The sequence below is a fragment of the Tachysurus vachellii genome, chromosome 3 (genome assembly GCF_030014155.1).
Source record: "Tachysurus vachellii isolate PV-2020 chromosome 3, HZAU_Pvac_v1, whole genome shotgun sequence".
Lineage (NCBI taxonomy): Eukaryota > Metazoa > Chordata > Actinopteri > Siluriformes > Bagridae > Tachysurus > Tachysurus vachellii.
In genome coordinates, this window is record NC_083462.1 from 9,901,362 (window position 1) to 9,920,332 (window position 18,971).

Here is an 18,971-nt window from a genome sequence, read left to right on the forward strand (position 1 = left end):
AACAACGGGGGGAAGTGAGGTTGTGGGTTCGAGTCTCGGGTCGGCAATACCACGACTGAGGTGCCCTTGAGCAAGGAACACCGAACCCCCCCAACTGCTCCCCAGGCGCCGCAGCATAAATGGCTGCTCCGGGTGTGTGTTCACGGTGTGTGTGTGTTCACTGCTGTGTGTGTGCACTTTGGATTGGTTAAATGCTGAGAACGAATTCTGAGTATGGGACCAGTATCACCATACTTCATACCACGACCAGTATCACCATACTGAAATACATGCATCAGAAATATAAACATTTTGAATAGAAAAAATAAAAATTTGTATTTCAGTTCATATTTTTTTTTTATAATGAGCAGGTCAGAGGTGAGGGTGGCAGAGAAAAACTCCCTGAGACGAAGCTTGAGAAGAACCAGACATATAAGATGGTAGAATTAGTTTTTACCATGGAAAAAAAAAAAACATATTTCAATTTTAAATTTGAACAGAATTGAACTGCAGACAGAAGTACAACGAGAGAGGTGTCACGATAGAAAATTAATCACTACATTCTAACTGATTCAAGACAAAGAACAGCTCTGAGGTGTAAAGAAATTGAAAATTCAACCCAAGTAGCACAAGAAAAAAGCCTATGGTCTGGATTTCACAAGTCAAATATTATATTTGAATGAAAAGGAACACCTGAGGTAAAAGCTGTGTGTCTTTCAACATTCTGTGTTTTCTGTATTAACCCAGAGTATCTGCTTTGATTTTGTGGCTGCTGTGTTCTTACTTTACACTCCCAACCTTTCATTGTGATTGACATCACTGACATGTGGCTGACCCAGAGAGCCCTCGATAAGGCTGCAGATCTAGAAACATCCTCCCTCAACTTGCTGTTTTCACTGAGACTGTATCTCACAGAATGTTCTGACAGGCAGGGAAAAGCATTAATTTGTGCAGTAGTGTCACTGCGCTGCTGTCACCGGTGTGCATGGACAGATTTTTAAAGCTAGGTTAAATCTGGACCAGCTTGTGCTAATTGCTTTTCAGTTAGTTCTTTCCAGGTCTAGACAGGGGTCAAAGCATGATATTTATGGAGCAAATTGCATGAAAGAGCTGTAATGCTGTTCAGTATATATTATAGCAGTCCAAAGAACACTTCTTTTCTACGAAGTGATTTTAACTTTCTTTAAGTGTCAACTGCTCCTACTGTATATGTTTTTCATGCAACTTGTTATGGAGACATTTCCCAACTCTGAATGTAAGTATAAATAGCTAATACCACTGTGGGTCATTCATTAATAGGTTTTAACCATACATTGTAATTGCAAATAGATTTATGATATGCACACACACTACACACACACACACACACACACACACACACACACACGTAATGTATACACACACTCACCTTGCTGAGTGTCTGAGACTGTCCCACTAGTATAAGTATGTTAGAGGCCAAAATGGACAGACAGAAGTTCACCAAAATGATGGACCTCTCAGAGCGAATATACCTGAGGAAAATCAACATAATAAAGTTAAAATGAATTCATGTTTCTTTTAACATTTTTTACAATTGAGCTCTAAAGGATGGCTGTAGCAAAACAGACTTAATTCACCACCAGCAACAATAATTGCTGGATACAAATAATTCTGGATCGTTTTTCCCTTAAATAAAAAAGTGTGCTTTATCCTGTCTATATGTGGCTCTAGATATAAATGCATTTAAGGGCAACAAGGCCAAAGAGGCTTTGTGCAGCAGTACAATGGTTCTCCTCAATGAATCAATACCCCGCTTTTTTATGTTTTCATGCCTAGACATCTGGGAAAAGCAGTAATACATGGGTCAATAGTGTCTCAGGTATTGTAGGCTTGGAAAGAATTCCAGAACTTTTTCACAAGTATTTCACAGCCACTAATATACTACTACTATAATAATAATAATAATAATAATAATAATAATAATAATAATAATAATAATAATAATACATGATATATGTGCCTCACATATGTCAAAACATAAAAGAAGATAAGAAAAGAAGATAAGATAGAAGAATAGAAGATAGAAGAAGATAGAAGATAAAGAAATCCAAGAAAAACAACATGTAACAAATCAAAAACAATACAAATCAACAAAGAAAATAAAAGGTAAATCACAATACTACTACTACTACTACTACTACTACTACTACTACTACTACTAATAATAATAATAATAATAATAATAATAATAATAATAATAATAATAAAGAAAATACAACACTAAAAACAAATACTAAAAGACATAAATGTTATTCAAAAGCTAAATTAAATAGACATGTATTTAAATGCTTTTTTTTAATCATTTTGCCAAATGTCTAAATACAGAAGGAAACAATTTTCAGATTTTTGAGGTCCAATGGCTAAAATCTGCTTCAGCGATCTATTAAGGTTTACATTAGAACATATGAGAAACTCAGCATTTAAACTCCATAACTACAAGAATTCCATAGCTACAAATATTTCATTAGTCAAATTCATATCATTTGAATGTATACTCTAATCAATGACAATTTTATACAAGAATTCTATTACAAGAAAACAATTAAAAATCCATAAGCATTATAATGTCATAACTACTTTTATTACATAAGTATTAAAATGCAATGCAATCAACTACCAAAAAGCTATAATTATTACTATCCCATAACTGGAACAACTACAAAAAGTCAAAGAGTAGAACCTTGAGAATTTGAGAGTGTTATTGCAAAGTAATGAGGTTGTGTAAAGAGAGAAAAAAACAATAAAATACAAATTGTGCACAATGGATAAAAGACAAAACAGACAATTAATGAAACAAAAAAGATAACTATAGTTAAATGCTAGCAATATTAATGTTGATGACAAACTAAAACATTACTTGTTTCATGTTTGTTAATTATACAGTATGCTGTTAAATCACATAACAACAACAACATTGTGAAAAGACGATTGGATAATCGTATAAATGAGAATGTGTGTAGGTGTTCCTAATAAAGTAACCAGTACTAGTGTACAGACCATTGCGAAATGACTCAATTAGGGATTAATTAGGGATCGTGGTGGCTCAAGCGTTTTAGGCTCTGGGTTGTTGATCGGAGAACCAGGGTTCAAGCTGCCACTGTTGGGCCCTTAATCCACTCTGCTTCCAAACTTGGAAGAATTTCACTGTGCTGTAATGTATATGTGACAAAATAAACTATAATAATCTATTCTACTTAATTACACGTTTTTTTTTTTTTTGTTTTTTTTTTACAATTTATAAAGCAATTTCTACAACTTATACTGTTCTTATTACTAATTATACAGCATTCAGTCCCAATTAAGTCCATGGCAGAGACAAAGGCCTGAAATATCAGATTGCTGTTGACACACTGGTTTATGTGATGATGAATAATGATGGATATGTCAGATGTTTTCCCATCTAATACACCTGAGTGTAGAGATGGCAATTATCAGCCCTATCAGGAAGTGGTGAACTCTGCTGGGCCTGCCTAGGGCACTGTACATTCTATGGCCTTGCATTGCAGTGGATTGGCTTAAATCCCCATTTAGGAGAGTCACCACACTGTGAAGGATTCAGAGTCATGGTCAGTGGGAGTAAACAAATACTCAGCTAAGCTCTGTTTGTGCCCAGGACACAATGTTAGTCGTCGCTCCAGGCCATCTGCCACACACAGGCTGCTGTGTTTCGAGTCTTCACAATAACAACTGAACTAGCATTCACCATATTATGCTGCTTGTCCCTCATCTACTCCATAAGACATCTAATTGCAGTTTTTTCTCAGAGTGTGTCCACCCCCATTTGAATAATCCCTCATGGCAAGCTGCCTAAGTCTACAAATTAAATTTGATTTGGTTCAGTTTCAGCAGAAGACTATTTTCAATTCCCATGAACAGGTCAAAAATACCCTATTCAAATATTTATCTAAGGTGGCACGGAATCAAAAATAATTTATCCAGTATAAAACCTGCATGGCTAAAAGTATCAGGTGAACTTGATGAAAATCGTTCATTAAAAAAGTTTTATCACATCATATTTCTATCAGATATAAGGAAGAAACTCTATGTATCGTGTTTATTTGTATATACAGTTGTACATTATATAGCTAATATACATAAGAAGTCATTTCTGAAATTGCACTGGGGAGATATTACACAATATTAAACATTATGCGGTGGGTAATAAAAGAACATTTCCAAGTTGATGATGCATGAAGAGGACACATTTTTATACACAATATACGGTGCCTTTCATAAGTGATCATCATGATGCAACCACCCCCATGCTTCTCTGAGGGGATGATGCTCTTAGGGTGGCATTTGATTTCTGCCAAATTCAACAGATACATTTGGGGCTCAACAGACAAAAAAAATAAACATTTTTAAAATGTTATAATATACAAAGTTAAATTGTAAAAATAAACGTTATGTCTGCTGGGTCTTTCCGCTGATTGGTACGTTGTCCTGGACTTTTTCTGATAGGTCCTTCATCTTGTTTGTTCTGTTACAAATTCTGCCACCTTTTTAGAAACATACTTATACTTTTTGGTATATGTGTATTTAATATTATTTTTAATACCCTATTGTCCTTTAATTGCACCCCATTCAACTAATGAAATAGATAAGTGCTAAATGCTTTTGCAATCACAGCTTTAACGTACTTAATTGACTTCTCCATGCTCAGTGTCATTGTTTGTAGATTCAACCCCAAATATTTCAGCTTGTATGATTACAAAATGGTGAAACATTCAAGGAGGTGAACATTTATAGAGGCCACTGTGGATTAAAGCTTTGAATTAGAGGAAATGAGATTCGAGATTTCCTTACCTCCAAGAGGCAGCATAGATGATCAGCAAGATGAGTAAAGCCATGCAGGACACCCCACAACCAACCATGAGTGGTACTGAAGGCAAGCTGGATACTCCCATATCCTGTGTGTGAGAAAACGAGAGAAAAAAAATACATATAAATAAATTATAATTACGCACCATGTGTTTTCAGTGAATTGTCTACTAATTGAAATAAAATAAAAGCGTCTATGACGCTAAACATATTTACGTGTTTTGAGATCATGAGATATATTATAGTACTTTACAACATCACTGAGAATGTCAGAGGCTCTGATAATAAGAGATCATTAAAACAATCAAAAATGTAGTTATTTTACTCAGTATTCAATAATGCAACTAAAGGCAGTCCAGAAACTAGCTGCAGAGAGTTAATCAGAAAGTGTTTTTACCTTTCATATTTATAGCCATAAACATTCATATTTCATTTACATTTATTTATTTTAGTAGAAAGATCAAGTAAGAAGGGCTATCATACAAGGCTTTTAACTGAGTAGTACAGAGTGTACAGAGTAGAGGTGTTCGAGCAAGAGTAGATGTTTAAGTGTTTTCATTCATTCATTCATTCATTTTCTACCGCTTATCCGAACTACCTCGGGTCACGGGGAGCCTGTGCCTATCTCAGGCGTCATCGGGCATCAAGGCAGGATACACCCTGGACGGAGTGCCAACCCATCGCAGGGCACAAACACACACACACTCTCATTCACTCACGCAATCACACACTAGGGGCAATTTTCCAGAGATGCCAATCAACCTACCATGCATGCGGGGGAGGAAACCGGAGTACCCGGAGGAAACCCCCGAGGCACGGGGAGAACATGCAAACTCCGAACACACAAGGCGGAGGCGGGAATCGAACCCCCAACCCTGGAGGTGTGAGGCGAAGGTGCTAACTGTTTAAGTGTTTTAAAATTATTTATTTATTTATTTATTTATTTATTTATTTATTTATTTATTTATTGTTGTAGTGGGGACAGCTTAGGGGTTAAGGGTACATTGAAGAGGTGGGTCATTTTTTTTTTAAAGATAGTGATTAATTCTGATGGATTGGGTTGGATTGGTTCATTCTGTCATTCAATGAGATATAACCAGCAAACTAATCATTAATGGTATAGCAGTTAAGCATTATAAGGTATTTGCAGTCACTATATCCTCTTATTAGATGCATATCTGCTTTGAGACAATGCTAATAAACTATAGAAGACTATATAAATAAATTCAATTAAAATTGAATTGAATATCCAGACCTTTGACAGATAGGAATTTTCTGTAACTGGTCCCTTAGAAAACTTAGAAATTGAATACACATGATTAATCTAAGTGCACCAGAGGTAGAATGGAGGGTGTGGTTTTATATATAAGTCTGAAGGGAAGGGCTGTGTTAGTTTGGGGTTTCAGTTTTAAATAATAACGAATCAGCTAATTACTGTAAGTATTAATTACACACTGGAAATGCTGTTGCTTATGTGCAGTCGTTTACTACAGAATCTTAATCCTGGCAAACAGCTTTCAATAAATATGAGAGTGAGAGGGTGTTCGTGTGAAAGAGAGAGAATAAAAAGAACATCTAGTAAAAGCAGCAGGAAGTGCATTAGTGGAGAGGTGTGGAGGTTCATAGCTGGTGGTTTTATAAAATTTTCATGGCTACAGTATGGCTGGCAGAGTTGGCAGGCATTGCCATTGCAGGTGGCAGAGAAAGGCCAGTAGCTGCCAAACACAACCTTTCATCTTTTAGCTTAGCCTGATGCCCACAGCATGCTAATAACCGGCTCAGTGGTAGCTAGTCCACACTAACATTCTGGTTTTCACACAGGTTTCTCTGAAATTACTGAGGCTACTGAAATTTCTATAGGCAACAACTGCAATATGAGAGAGAGAGAGAGAGAGAGAGAGAGAGAGAGAGAGAGAGAGAGAGAGAGAGAGAGAGAGAGAGAAAAACAACAAACTCAAACTCCAATCAAAGCAAAAGGAGAAAATCAGTTACACGATAAGATCTTAGTCTAGAAAGATATGCAGGATTTAAATTACTAACAAATAAAGAAAATGTTGAGATGTTGAGGCCTTTCAATAGAAAAAACAAACAGAAGACGGAAGTGAATAAAAAAGACAATAAAAAGCTAGTATGAGGCTAATTATTTTGTAATTTAAATTTCACTCCAGTACTTCAACTTTACTGAATATTAGCTGTGCATGATTCTCTAAAAATACTTCAAATAAACTACTACCTGTGAACAAGTATACAGAATGATAGAGGAAGAGAGAGAGAGAGAATAGCACCTCTACCATAAACACTGGCCTAAATAGTGTGATAGACTGCAGCACGTGTCACATATCTCTTCACCTCCTACTGCATACTAAAAATCAGACGCCACAAATTACAAAACACATCATATAGCCATCAATCCCAGCAGTCCCTGGGGCAGTATAGAGGTCCTAACGAGCAGCAGCCGCATCTATTTTCAACTCACCAGGTTTACCCTACTTCCCTTGCCCCATGCAGTGCCCACAGTCCGTTTATCACTCTCTCTCTCTCTCTCTCTCTCTCTCTCTCTCTCTCTCTCTGTCTCTCTCACTCTCCCTTATGTGCCTTTTACTCTGCAATAACTCATTATGACAAAAAGAAAGTGGGAAAGAGGAAAGAAAAGGTGCAGTTCAATATAAACAGCAGGGGACAGAGAGGGAAGTCCCAAACCAAAAGACAGAATTGAAATGAAATGGATAAGACCTTGTGAGATCTAAAGTAGGCCCAAGACCTTCAAGACTCACTACCTTCTGTTTGAAGCTTCTTAGAGCAAAATCAGGAGACCTGGTACTATTGTAGCATATGGTAAGGCTGTCCTTCAGGTTCCCAAGATACTTGTTATCGCCGAAGTAGCTCAGAGAGTAGACGAGTGTGAGAGATGACAGTCTGGGAAGTAGGGATGTTGGGACTGTGATGGAGGCCCAAAGCTCAATGCATGAACCTGCTGACCCATCATTGTGTCTTGGAATCATACTGAGACCCAAACCTGTTTTCCTAAACCCAATATAGCATGAGTAATGGTGTCCCTGAATAACACAGCTATCTAATTGGCAATTTAAATGTATGCAGTGTTGTTCAGGATTGCTGGAAGGAAACTTAGCAAAGGTTTATGCCAATAACACTACTGGGAAGTATGTGTAACAAAGGTTTAATGTAAAAAGGTCTCTAGTGAATTGTTATTTAAACAGAATGTGAAAGAACTATGCTTTATTTTTCATGTGTGCCACACTGGTCTGGCTGGGAGACCAAGAGACCAGCCAAGCAGACCACCATACCAGCAGTTAGACCAGTCAGACACCAGCTGGAATAGCCAAACTTCAACTAGCTCTGACCAGTGCTAGCTCAATACCATCTAGGTCAGCTTAACCTTAGGTAGACACTTCCAACACCAGCCAGACCATCCTAACACCAACTGGAGAACTAATACCTACTAGATAATTCCAACACTAATTCAACCAATTTAAATGTAACTATACATCTAAAACCTGCTAGAAAATTCCAACACCAGATAGAACAACCTAATTCCAACTAGAGCAGACTAACACCAGCTTGCCAAACCTAACACCACCAAGATCAGCCTAACATCAGATACACCGTTCCATCAAATGCTAGAACAACCGAACACCAGTAATCCCAGCCCAAACTCTAACTTGACCAGCCGAGCCTCTAAACCAGCTAGTTTAGTCTTAACTTAACTTTTACCCAACATTTGTTTACTGATTCATACCTAATGCATTTTAAATGCTAAATTATTACCAGGTGACACACGATAATATGCAGAAGACATTTGCTCAAACAAAAACTTACTTTTTCATTTCTGGTTAAACATCTCCAGCATTGATAATAAATCATCATAGTGTCTGCGAACACACTTTCAGAAAGTTGTTTATTTTATGTGTGTTAGAAATGTGTTGTATTCACATGACACTACCTGACAGGCTTGAATATACTAAAAGCAGGAAATTTCAAGAAAAAAACATAACAGCTACGTGACACTAGCCTTTTATTGTGTGTCGTGTGTGTGTGCGTGTGTGTGTACATGTTTGTATGTCTGTGTGTATTGAGGCAGCGCAGAATGAAAGATCTGTCAACACGCCTGAGGGAGATTAGTCAGCAGTGCAGATCCCAAGATACCGAATGGCCTTCGTCCTTTCGAGCCTTTTAGCATGCAAGGCAGGTTGGTTCTCTGATGCAGGATACAAATGTGTGTGTTTTTTATCTGTTTCGGAATTATGGAGATAACACTTCACAAATACACTACTGATATGTGTATGTGACTTTGTCTTTGCTTGAATGACTCTCTCACAATCGTGTATGCTCAACGCCTCGAAGCCATTACGTTGCAACGAGACCCAGTTACACAGGAAAATTGTTATGACCGCTATACTCTCAACTCCCATCGTGCATTATTGTGTAACTGATGAAGTGATGGCATGTTGCTAGCATGGCAAATGCTCTAGATCATCGGAGCCTTTGTAGAATAAATAGAAGTTGGCATGCTTTAAATAAAAGAGATTAGTAACGTTGGTGAAATAGTATGCGACTAGCCAGCCCATGCAGAAAATAAACAAGATTAGTTGGCAAAGCCTCCATCCATACTAAATGGCCTGACAGCAGTGGCTTAATCCTGCCCTCCTGCCTGTTTCCTATTAAACATAGAGCTTAATCCAGCACTCTCCCAGCAACGGGGTCAAGATTTCTGCTCTCGCTGTCAGCAATACGGTGCTTCTGTTCGAAACACAGCTTTTCCATAATTCAGAATATTGCATTGAACTCTTTTCTCTTTCTGCAGCAGTCCAAGGCTAGTTTTCTGCAAAGACAAACAATTTTACCATATATATTTAATAGCAAAGCCTTGTAGATACCACAATTCCAATAAGGTATAAGAATAGGGTTCTGACGGTATAGCAGCTGTATTATTAGGTCACTAGCACATGCTAAGAAATGCCAGAACCAACAAACTGCTCGTTACAAAATAGCCACCCAAACACTTTTCCTGCTTCTTTTAGAATTCAATTGGTTGTGTGTTCACAACGGATGCATATTTTTTGCTAGCCTTTTGAGATAGCAAAGCAAAACTACAGCAGAAATTACAAATGCCTTTAGGTATTAGAAGGCTGACTAGCCTAACCTACAGTTTTGTTTTTTTTTTTTTATTTTTGCAGCCAGATTGCCCAGACTTACCAAGGCAAGAAAACATTTTTACAATTTTGTCTGAAACATGCAGCTTGGAAGATTGGCTACGTTAAATTGCCCCTAGGTGTGAGCGGGTGTTGTATGCGTGTGTGTGTGTGCATGTTGTGCTCTGCAATTAACTGCTGTCCTTTTCAGCATGAATGCTTCTGCTTTGTCCCTGGTGTTGTGAGGATGGGTACCAGACTAACCCTGACCAGTATAAAATGCTTACTGTAAAGCATACTATTATTGCCAGGAATAAAAGTCAGTCAAAGCTAGATGTTTAAATTTTTAAAGAACATAGTTATCTTCGATATGCTAGCCCATCTAACATAATGAATGTATGAATGAATGAACAAAATGGATAAGTAAACAACTGACTAATGTGAGTCACTGCAACAATACATGACCAGTTTATGAGAAAACACATTCTCAACTTGGCCTTCATGTCTGAGTAGGTAACATATCAAACTATATGGAAGAACTGCTTATTCTGCCAGCAGAAGACCATCATATCACTATCATCAACACAAACTGAACATTACACAATGCATTCAAGATATTTCACCCATAGTCTCATTCCTATTCTATAATATTTCCTATATTTTATAATGTTTCCAAACACTCTCTTTCACTTTCCATGTAGATGTGTTAAAATTAGAAGCAAAATAAATCTCTGAATTAGTTTTTTTGAAGTCTGCTCTGATACCAAAGAGCTGTTTTCACGTTAATTACCGTATATTATAAGTTTCAGCACTTTGATGAAGTTGAAAAAAAAAAAGAGTTGCATCCGCACTCTCCCTCTCGCCTCTCGGTGCTTGTAGGATCTGTACAAAACGTTCCTCACGGTGCGACGGTAAAGGTCTTTCCAGTTGAATGGAGTGCTTTGCTGGCGTCGAGAGAACATTACAGATAGAGATGCACTGACCTGAACATGGCGTGGCTAATGGAAGGAAAATGACTAGGCGCTAATGGCGCTGTTTATTGCCCATCTCCAAATGTCACCAGGCATTCCAGTAGCAGCCAGGGAACTTAATGCTAGAGATATAGAAGTGGAACATAATTGATAGGCGCCATCTGGGAAAGTTAACTTCCAACTTTAGGTCAGTACGACATGGACACCTGGCGGCAAGCTGCTTCAAGCATTCAAGTGGATTTGCTGTATGTTCCAGCTTCACATTCATTTTGGTTTGCGATTTTTGGCTGCGATGGATTTGTGTCCCATAGTGAGGTGTATTAATATTAACTGAGTAGTGTTCCTAGAATAGGTTCTGGGTCCACCACAATCCTGACCAGAATAAATCAGTTCCTGAAATTGAACAAATTAATGAAGGCCATATTTTGAAGAACCAGTGTTATGTATGGATTTGTTGTCGGTTGCAGTCTGAGAAAATTTAGAATGAATTGAAGTTTTGATGAGAAACTTTAGACTTATGCCGGTCGTATTTTACCTCACGTCTGTTCCTTGGATTGGTGACGAAGATGAAGAGCATAATAATGATGAATTAATGAATTTATGAAAAATTCAAGATGAATTTTCTCATTGGAAAAACAGCCTAGTATTTTACTTATGACATATTCAGAATATGTATTTTATGCTTTACCACAGAGTTATAAACAGATACGTGTTTCATTGAGCGCTATTAAAATGACAAACACTCTTTCTCTGGAATTCATAATGTCTTAATATAATGGAAGAATAGCATATTGTGCATGTGAAGTGGTCTGGAAAACCCATTGGATGCTGTAGTCACTGAATTCTGGAAAAACAATGATGAAATATATGGCTTTGGCTTTTATTCATACAGTATATGCTGACACCCAAATTAGAGGGAAGTGATAGCTGATTAAGATGTTGGACTACTGATTGCAAGGTCATGAGCTGAACACCGCTACCACCGCTGGGCCCTTGAGCAAGGTCCTTAACCCTCAAGTGCTTAGTTGTGTAAATGAGAAATGTTTATGTTTTTATTTAGCCTACAGTCTAGCCTTATGTAGGATATTTGCAAAGATCATTTTGGGTAAACAAATTACTAACAACTAACACTTTGCTAACTTTCTTTGTCAATTTACTCAGTGTGAAAGTCATGAAAATTGAAATAAACCAGTACAGTTCCGTTTGTAATCAGTTATTCGGCTATTCTGGCCTTTTAGTAAGTAAAACTTTAGTAGGTTGTTATACAATGTAAGTGAGAAGAAACATTAGGAATTGTATTATCCAAAACAGGCTTCAACAACTGATCGGGTAATAAACCTTGCTTTAAATTCGAATAACTGATGGTGAAACTAAACATTTTTCACTTCTCAGAGCGCCATAATGTGTGTATGGAGAATCAGTGGCGCTGTTTTATTCTTGATCATATTTGCTTTGAAAGCTGACTCAGCAGTTTGCTGCATTGCCAAATTGCTTTATTCCTACTTCTCTAAAGCTCCTCAATTTATTCATGTACTCACTGTTTTTTCTCGATATGCTGTGCAATTTCTCCGTCTCTGTCTCCGTCACCGTGCACACTGAACATATCGTTTGGACAAATGCTTAATTGCGAATGCTTGTCAATTGTAAAAGACCCTGTCAAAATATTGGGAAAAAATATTCACTACTAAACACAGTTTTTGAAATCCAGTGTCAATGTACATTACTGGACATTTATTCACTGTGAAGTCTCACCATTCCCTGTGCCTGAGTAAGCTGACCATAATGCTTATAAAGCTCTCTCTTTCTTCTTCTTCTGATGATGATGATGATGATGATGATGATGATGTTAAAACGCAGGACATTACAGACATTTTAGCATCTCATTATGAACTTCATTTATTAAACTTATGTTAAAAAAAAAACAACATTTTGCCTAAACGCTTTTGCTAAAAGATGTATAACAAGAAGACTGAACTGCTTCAATTTTTGTTCATCACATGTTTTAAGAATAAAACTTAGCACAAAGAGACAATGGGTAAATGGGTATCATTTGTTCTCATGGGCATCTTGGCATTTCTCATAATGATTGTCATCATATGTAAATAAAAATATGTAATTCTGTGAAATCTATTTCTGATTTCTAAACTTAAAAATGTTTACGTTTCTTTTCCAGACTTTTTCCACAGAGATTTCCGACAGATATTCCCAGAAACATTTTTCCACTCTCAACAAATAATGGGCCTCATTTATCAAGGTGTATGTGAACAGATGTAATCATAACTCATTTGTAAGATAATTAACACAAGCAATTTCATATTTATGAAAATACCATTATTTTTGAGAAGACAAGAAGAACAATATACTTATCATACTCATGCTTATGAGTGTGTGTCTAAGAACTAAGTCATAATTTGTATAACATATATATTACGGCACTTCTACATTATACAGTATTTATTGAATATACTACTGAGTGTGAATATTATTTTATTTTAATTATCTTGACATCATTTAGCACACTGCCTCATACTGCTCAAACGTATTCCTTTAACAACCAAAACCAATATGTTATTTAAATAACATGATAAAATGTCAAATATCTTAACCCTACATCTTAGAACAAGACCCTGAGCACTGATAAAAACTGCAGGAATACATTCACATACTGAGTAGAACAATAGACAAGAAAGAAAAATCCAGAAAATCCCTAGGAGCTATCACACAATGTTCAGGTCAAATGAATGGAAAGTGGGTCATTAAGTCAACTAACAATCCGGGCTGTCAACAGCCAAGAAGCAAACAGTGCATAAAACTCCTATCACCAGTGACCAAGGGCTGTTAAGTAAGAAATAAAACACAATGTGGCTTGCAGTTAGAGAGAAATAATGTATAGAATAAGACTGTACCATGACGGAAAACCTTCTGACTGCCTTGAAGCAAAAACTACTGTCAGAGCTTTTGCATAATCAGTTCAGAGAATTCAGGATTCAGAAACAGTCTCAGTATTTAAGTCCAGGCTAAAAACACATCTGTTTAGTCGAGTTTTTATGAATAGCTTTTTTTTAGGTAAAGGAGTAGATCTGGAGGGTTCATGGGCGTAGAGTGTTTGGTGAACTGGGATGTCTGGATGATGTCGGCTTACCACCCTAGCAAGTCGCTCAGGTTTGCAGACTGTGATGTGGTGGAACGCTTTACATCCCAGGAAGCCCTCATGTCTGTCACGCCTTCTGGCTCCAGCCTTTTTGTTATGCTGTTATAGCTAGTCTTTCCAGAGTTCCTGTCTGCACTTTGCACACAATTTACATGTCCAAAAACTGATTACAGTCATACCTAACAATTTTTCTCTCTCTCTGTCGAGCTATACAGTATATGCCACTCCCGAGCTGCCGGTGTTCCGAGTTCCTAGCCTGATCGTCTATTCATGCGGAGCTACTTTGTCAATCCTGATGTCCTACCACTGGCTGGAGTGGATTTTTCAAGACAAGTGAAAGTTTTAAAAAATTATTAATGGTTTATTTCTGATGTATTTAATGTTGTAGAATATAAAAATGAAATATCTTGAGCTTGTTTAAGCCATAGACCATATTTTAGGTATTTAACCAAAAACCCACTGACTTCAGAACAATGGAACCGGAAAAATAAAAATAAAAGTAAACCAAAAAAAAAAAAACACCCTCATTTCTAGATTTTAGGACTCATTCCTGCAGCTCTTCACTCTACTACAGTTTTACTTTTCAAATGTGAAGCTTTAATCTATTTAATCAAATCATGCTGAATAAAAGAATACATGATACATACCTTCTTGACTTCTTGAGCTATTTATAGCAGAGTGGAAAAAAAATAAGATTTTAATCCCAATTCCTTATTTATCAGTTTGTTCTGATCTTAACAATTTAATCCTAGACATTTCTTAAACCCCAGCTGCATGCTGAAGCTAGACAGAGTGGTAAATCTGGAAAAATAAGAGAAAATAACCACATTGTGATCACTCATGTCTAGACAGCTCATGCAAGGATTCACACTGAAGCTTTCTGTCCTTGAATGAGGGTTGACTCTGGGCTCGAGTGGACACGCATGCTGACAGACTATACAGACAACTAATATATAGCTACAGAAACTTTCAAATCTTACAGCTCAAAAAAGTAGACATGAAATGCTTAATAAATTGGACACAGACATAATGACCTCTTAGACGTAACCTGAATGCTACTATTTTCTGTCTCTTTGCTCAATAAATTACACACAAAAGCTGCTAATTATTATTATTATTATTATTATTATTATTATATTTTTTAATAATAATAATAATAATAATAATAATGACATGATATTAGTAAAAAGTATTGAAAAACTGCACAAGAACTAATCTAGAAACTTCTAAATATTGACTAATTATTGCTGCTATAATCGCTTCGACTAGATGATCCAAGTAACATAGACTCAAAAATTTTTGGATTTAATTGATCAATCTTGACTCTAAGGCATTTTCCACTGCACTTAACCCCAGGTTCTCATCGTTCTAAACCCTGCTTTAAACTTTATATACAGTATAAGAACACTTCACACTTGGAGTTTAGATTCAGGGTTAGCACAGCTTTTGCCCGGGGTTTGAAATTTTGCGCTGACGTTTCTAAACTTAGCGCTTTTGCAGTGTTAAAAAAAAGTGTACATTGTGAAATGGTGCACTGTAAAAATTTGACATCTTGTTGCTTAGCAGGCGACATGTAATAAGAAATATGGCTTTGCCAAGTCACAGAAACCCTGTATGTTGTGTAATCAGTACTTAAATAGTTTTGGGTCTTGGTTATTTTTCATCCTTTGTCTGTTTGTCTTTGTTTTCTTGCCTTTGAGCATGTCAGAAAGCTTAAAACAGCCAAAGAGGATTTAATTTTTTTGTCACTGATGCAAAAATGTAAGATTAGTTATTATTTATTTAAAGCTTGATTTATTCCTTTATGATCGCTGATGGTGCAGATATGCAAATTAGTGCATTAACTCTAGGATTAGAGATGTACAGTGTGAAAAGTCAAATTATCAATATTCAGGATTAGTTGTTAATACTAGGTAAAGTGCAAGCAGTGTGAAACCGGAAACAACCCAGGATTCTGTTCATCGATGACGCAAGCTAACACTTCTATCTTGCTTTCATTATATAAGTCTTAGACTTGTCCAGGCCTTAGCTAGTCCTGGAGTTGGGATTGTCATAAACTTGACTACAATGCAAATCTTTGGATGGGAGAAGTAACCTAGAGTAACCAAAGGAACCCCCTGAAGCACAGGGATGAGCCAAACATGCTAATCATTAAGCTAGGATCCTGTTTACTCCTATAATATTACATTTGGATATCATGCAGTATCTGCCATACGTGTTCGCTGAAGTCACTGTTGCCATAGAAACGATAAAAGAACGAGCACATTAATATAATCCTGAGATCTGATGCAGCTGACACTACTGTCAGATTTGGTGTTACAGAAAATAAATAAAAGCCTTCAGACCAATCAGAATAGAGAATTCAACAGTACTATGGTATATAACAAGACTCAGTAATGGTGTATTAGTTAATGAGTAATGATGAAGAAGTTACAGGTGAGCTACAGGAAAATGTCCAAGATGACAAAATAATACCAATAATAGTGTAGACGAAGGCTTAGACGCTTTATAAAGCTTGTGTTTGATCAGTAATAATCATCAGTACACCAAACTAATAATCAGTAATAATCAGTACAGCAAACTACTGTAGACCCCTAAAAAACTCAGCCAAGGTTTTTGTGATTTTTTTTTTTGGTTGTTTTTGTGAAGTTTACGACATCCAGGAAAAGTTTCTGTGACATGAATACTGATAGGGCACACATGTATTTGTGTGTGTGTGAGTGTGCGTGTGTATTTGTGTGTGGTTGAGCTAGAGTGTTGTCCTCTCTCTGGCTGAGATCAGCAGGAGCAGCATTGACATTAGCCAGCTGTGTGTGGTCCAGTTTCTATGTGACAATGCCTGGCTACTGGATTTACAGTCTCCGCCCCCACATTGCTCACCACTCCCGGCTTTTTTCCATCTCCCAGCATCCCTTTACCCTGCTGTGAATATCACTCATTCTAATGAGGTGCTTTCAGATAGAGAGCAAAAAAAGCAACGATAGACAAAAGTGGGTCAGCCGCCACATCCCCCATTCACCCATCATGACTGGTGACTTGTGGAGAAAGAGGAAATCAGAGATAGAGAGAGAGAGAGAGAGAGAGAGAGAGAGAGAGAGAGAGAGAGAGAGAGAGAGAGAGCATATGGTGGGTGGTCCATCACATGGCAGATGGTCAATACAATAAAACGTACAGACATTAATCAGAAAGAATAAAGGGCAAACAGCTCAAGTCCTTTGCAGGTCTTGTTAATCTTGCTAATAATTTTAGCATGCTGGTCCGTATTAATATGACATGATTAATATGAAAACCTCCACCATTACCGAACACACAAACACATCTCTTACACAACAGCATTAATCTGTTTTGGTATTCTCAATCCAGCAATAACAACATCAACAAAAATTTAATCCAGCAAAACACATTATGATCCGATTACCAAGCCCCATAACACAACATGATACCTACAACATCCATATGACAGGTGCAATTAAAAATCCATATCGTCTTGTAATGAATCTTCTCTTCTTCTTTCGGCTTTTCCCTTCAGGGGTCACCACAGCGAATCGTCTCTCTCCACCTATCCCTATCTTCTGCATCCTCAATACTTGCACCCACTAGCTTCATATCCTCATTAATCACATCCATATACCTCATCTTTGGTCTTCCTCTTTGCCTCCTGCCTGGCAGCTCCATGTCCAACATTCTCCTACCAATATACTCACTCTCCCTCCTCTGAACATAATTTAACAATTTAATTCTTTTTCAGAACTTCTTCAAATCATTGTTATTTGAAAATTCCCCCATTAACCAAACTAGACTAAAGCATGCTAAGAGGTAGAGGCATTTTCAATAAAGACATGACATCTGGGGAATGCAAGGCCATAATTTATTCAAATTGTGAAGTGTGTACAACAAAGGTGCACATCAAAATCAGCATCTTGTTGCCCATGTGACACCTACGCACATTCCACTTCCTTGAAAGACAATCTATTCGTCTTTCGGTGCTTACTTCCTGATGCTGATGAGCTCGACAGCAACATTCGTACAGTCTTTCAGCAGCTTTGACAGCATAATAACAACCAAAGTGCATAATAACTACCGTATTACTTCAAAATGACGGTATTTAAGGCTGGACGCCGTGAACAAAGACGGATTTAAAAATAAATAAAGAAATAAATTACCAATATAGCATTCACTAAAATACTGTATATATACTGTAGTAACAAAAGGTAAAAAAGTTCAAAAGAGTCAAAGTTTCTGTATCATTTCATTGCTTTTAGAGATGTTGCAGGTTTTAGAAGTGTAAATGTAAAGGTGACACTCACCGGGTCTTTAGCTTTGTGTGCTAACACTGCAAAGGTGGAAATCTTGCTGCAGAGACATTTAGTGTGGGCCGCCGACGACGGGAGCGTTTTGCAGCTTTCGGCGTCCCAGTTTTCCTCACCAGCCTCACTGTTAATAGGGCAAACAAACCAACACAAATGAGAGACAGATATTCAGAGTGAGCTAACTGATGTGATGAGGAGTTTGTCAGTGTAGTTGCACCAGGGGAGGGGTGGTGTAACTGAGGGACAAATGCTTAGCAGTTTTAATATCACCAACATCAATCGGTATTATATTAACTACGTTCAAAGTCTCTATATACGGAATGCTTTTTCAAATCTTTACTTCTACACCCTAAAAAATCTTTACTTTCTACACCCTAAAATGTTCAAACATCACTAAATTGCTCTATGATTATATATTTAAAAATCCATCAGATGACTTTTGTCCTTAGACAGCCTCAAGAAGCTGATCTAAAACTTTAACAGATATGACACTGACATTAGAAATAAAGCTGTTGTTAGGTAACTAGCTATTAGCATTCAGCTAGCTTGT

At 37.1% G+C, this 18,971-nt stretch overlaps 1 protein-coding gene across 3 annotated transcripts in view; it reads right to left on the bottom strand.

The window, feature by feature from the left end:
• Positions 1-18,971, bottom strand: part of adgrb2 (adhesion G protein-coupled receptor B2) — a 384,210-nt gene that overhangs the window by 77,437 nt on the left and 287,802 nt on the right. For all 3 annotated transcript variants that reach the window (XM_060865674.1, XM_060865676.1, XM_060865673.1), the window contains exons 16-18: positions 18,419-18,545; positions 4,825-4,928; positions 1,388-1,490 (exon numbers count right to left, since the gene is read on the bottom strand). In XM_060865674.1, coding sequence (XP_060721657.1) covers positions 1,388-1,490; positions 4,825-4,928; positions 18,419-18,545 — 334 coding nt within the window. The remainder of the gene's footprint in view (positions 1-1,387; positions 1,491-4,824; positions 4,929-18,418; positions 18,546-18,971) is intronic.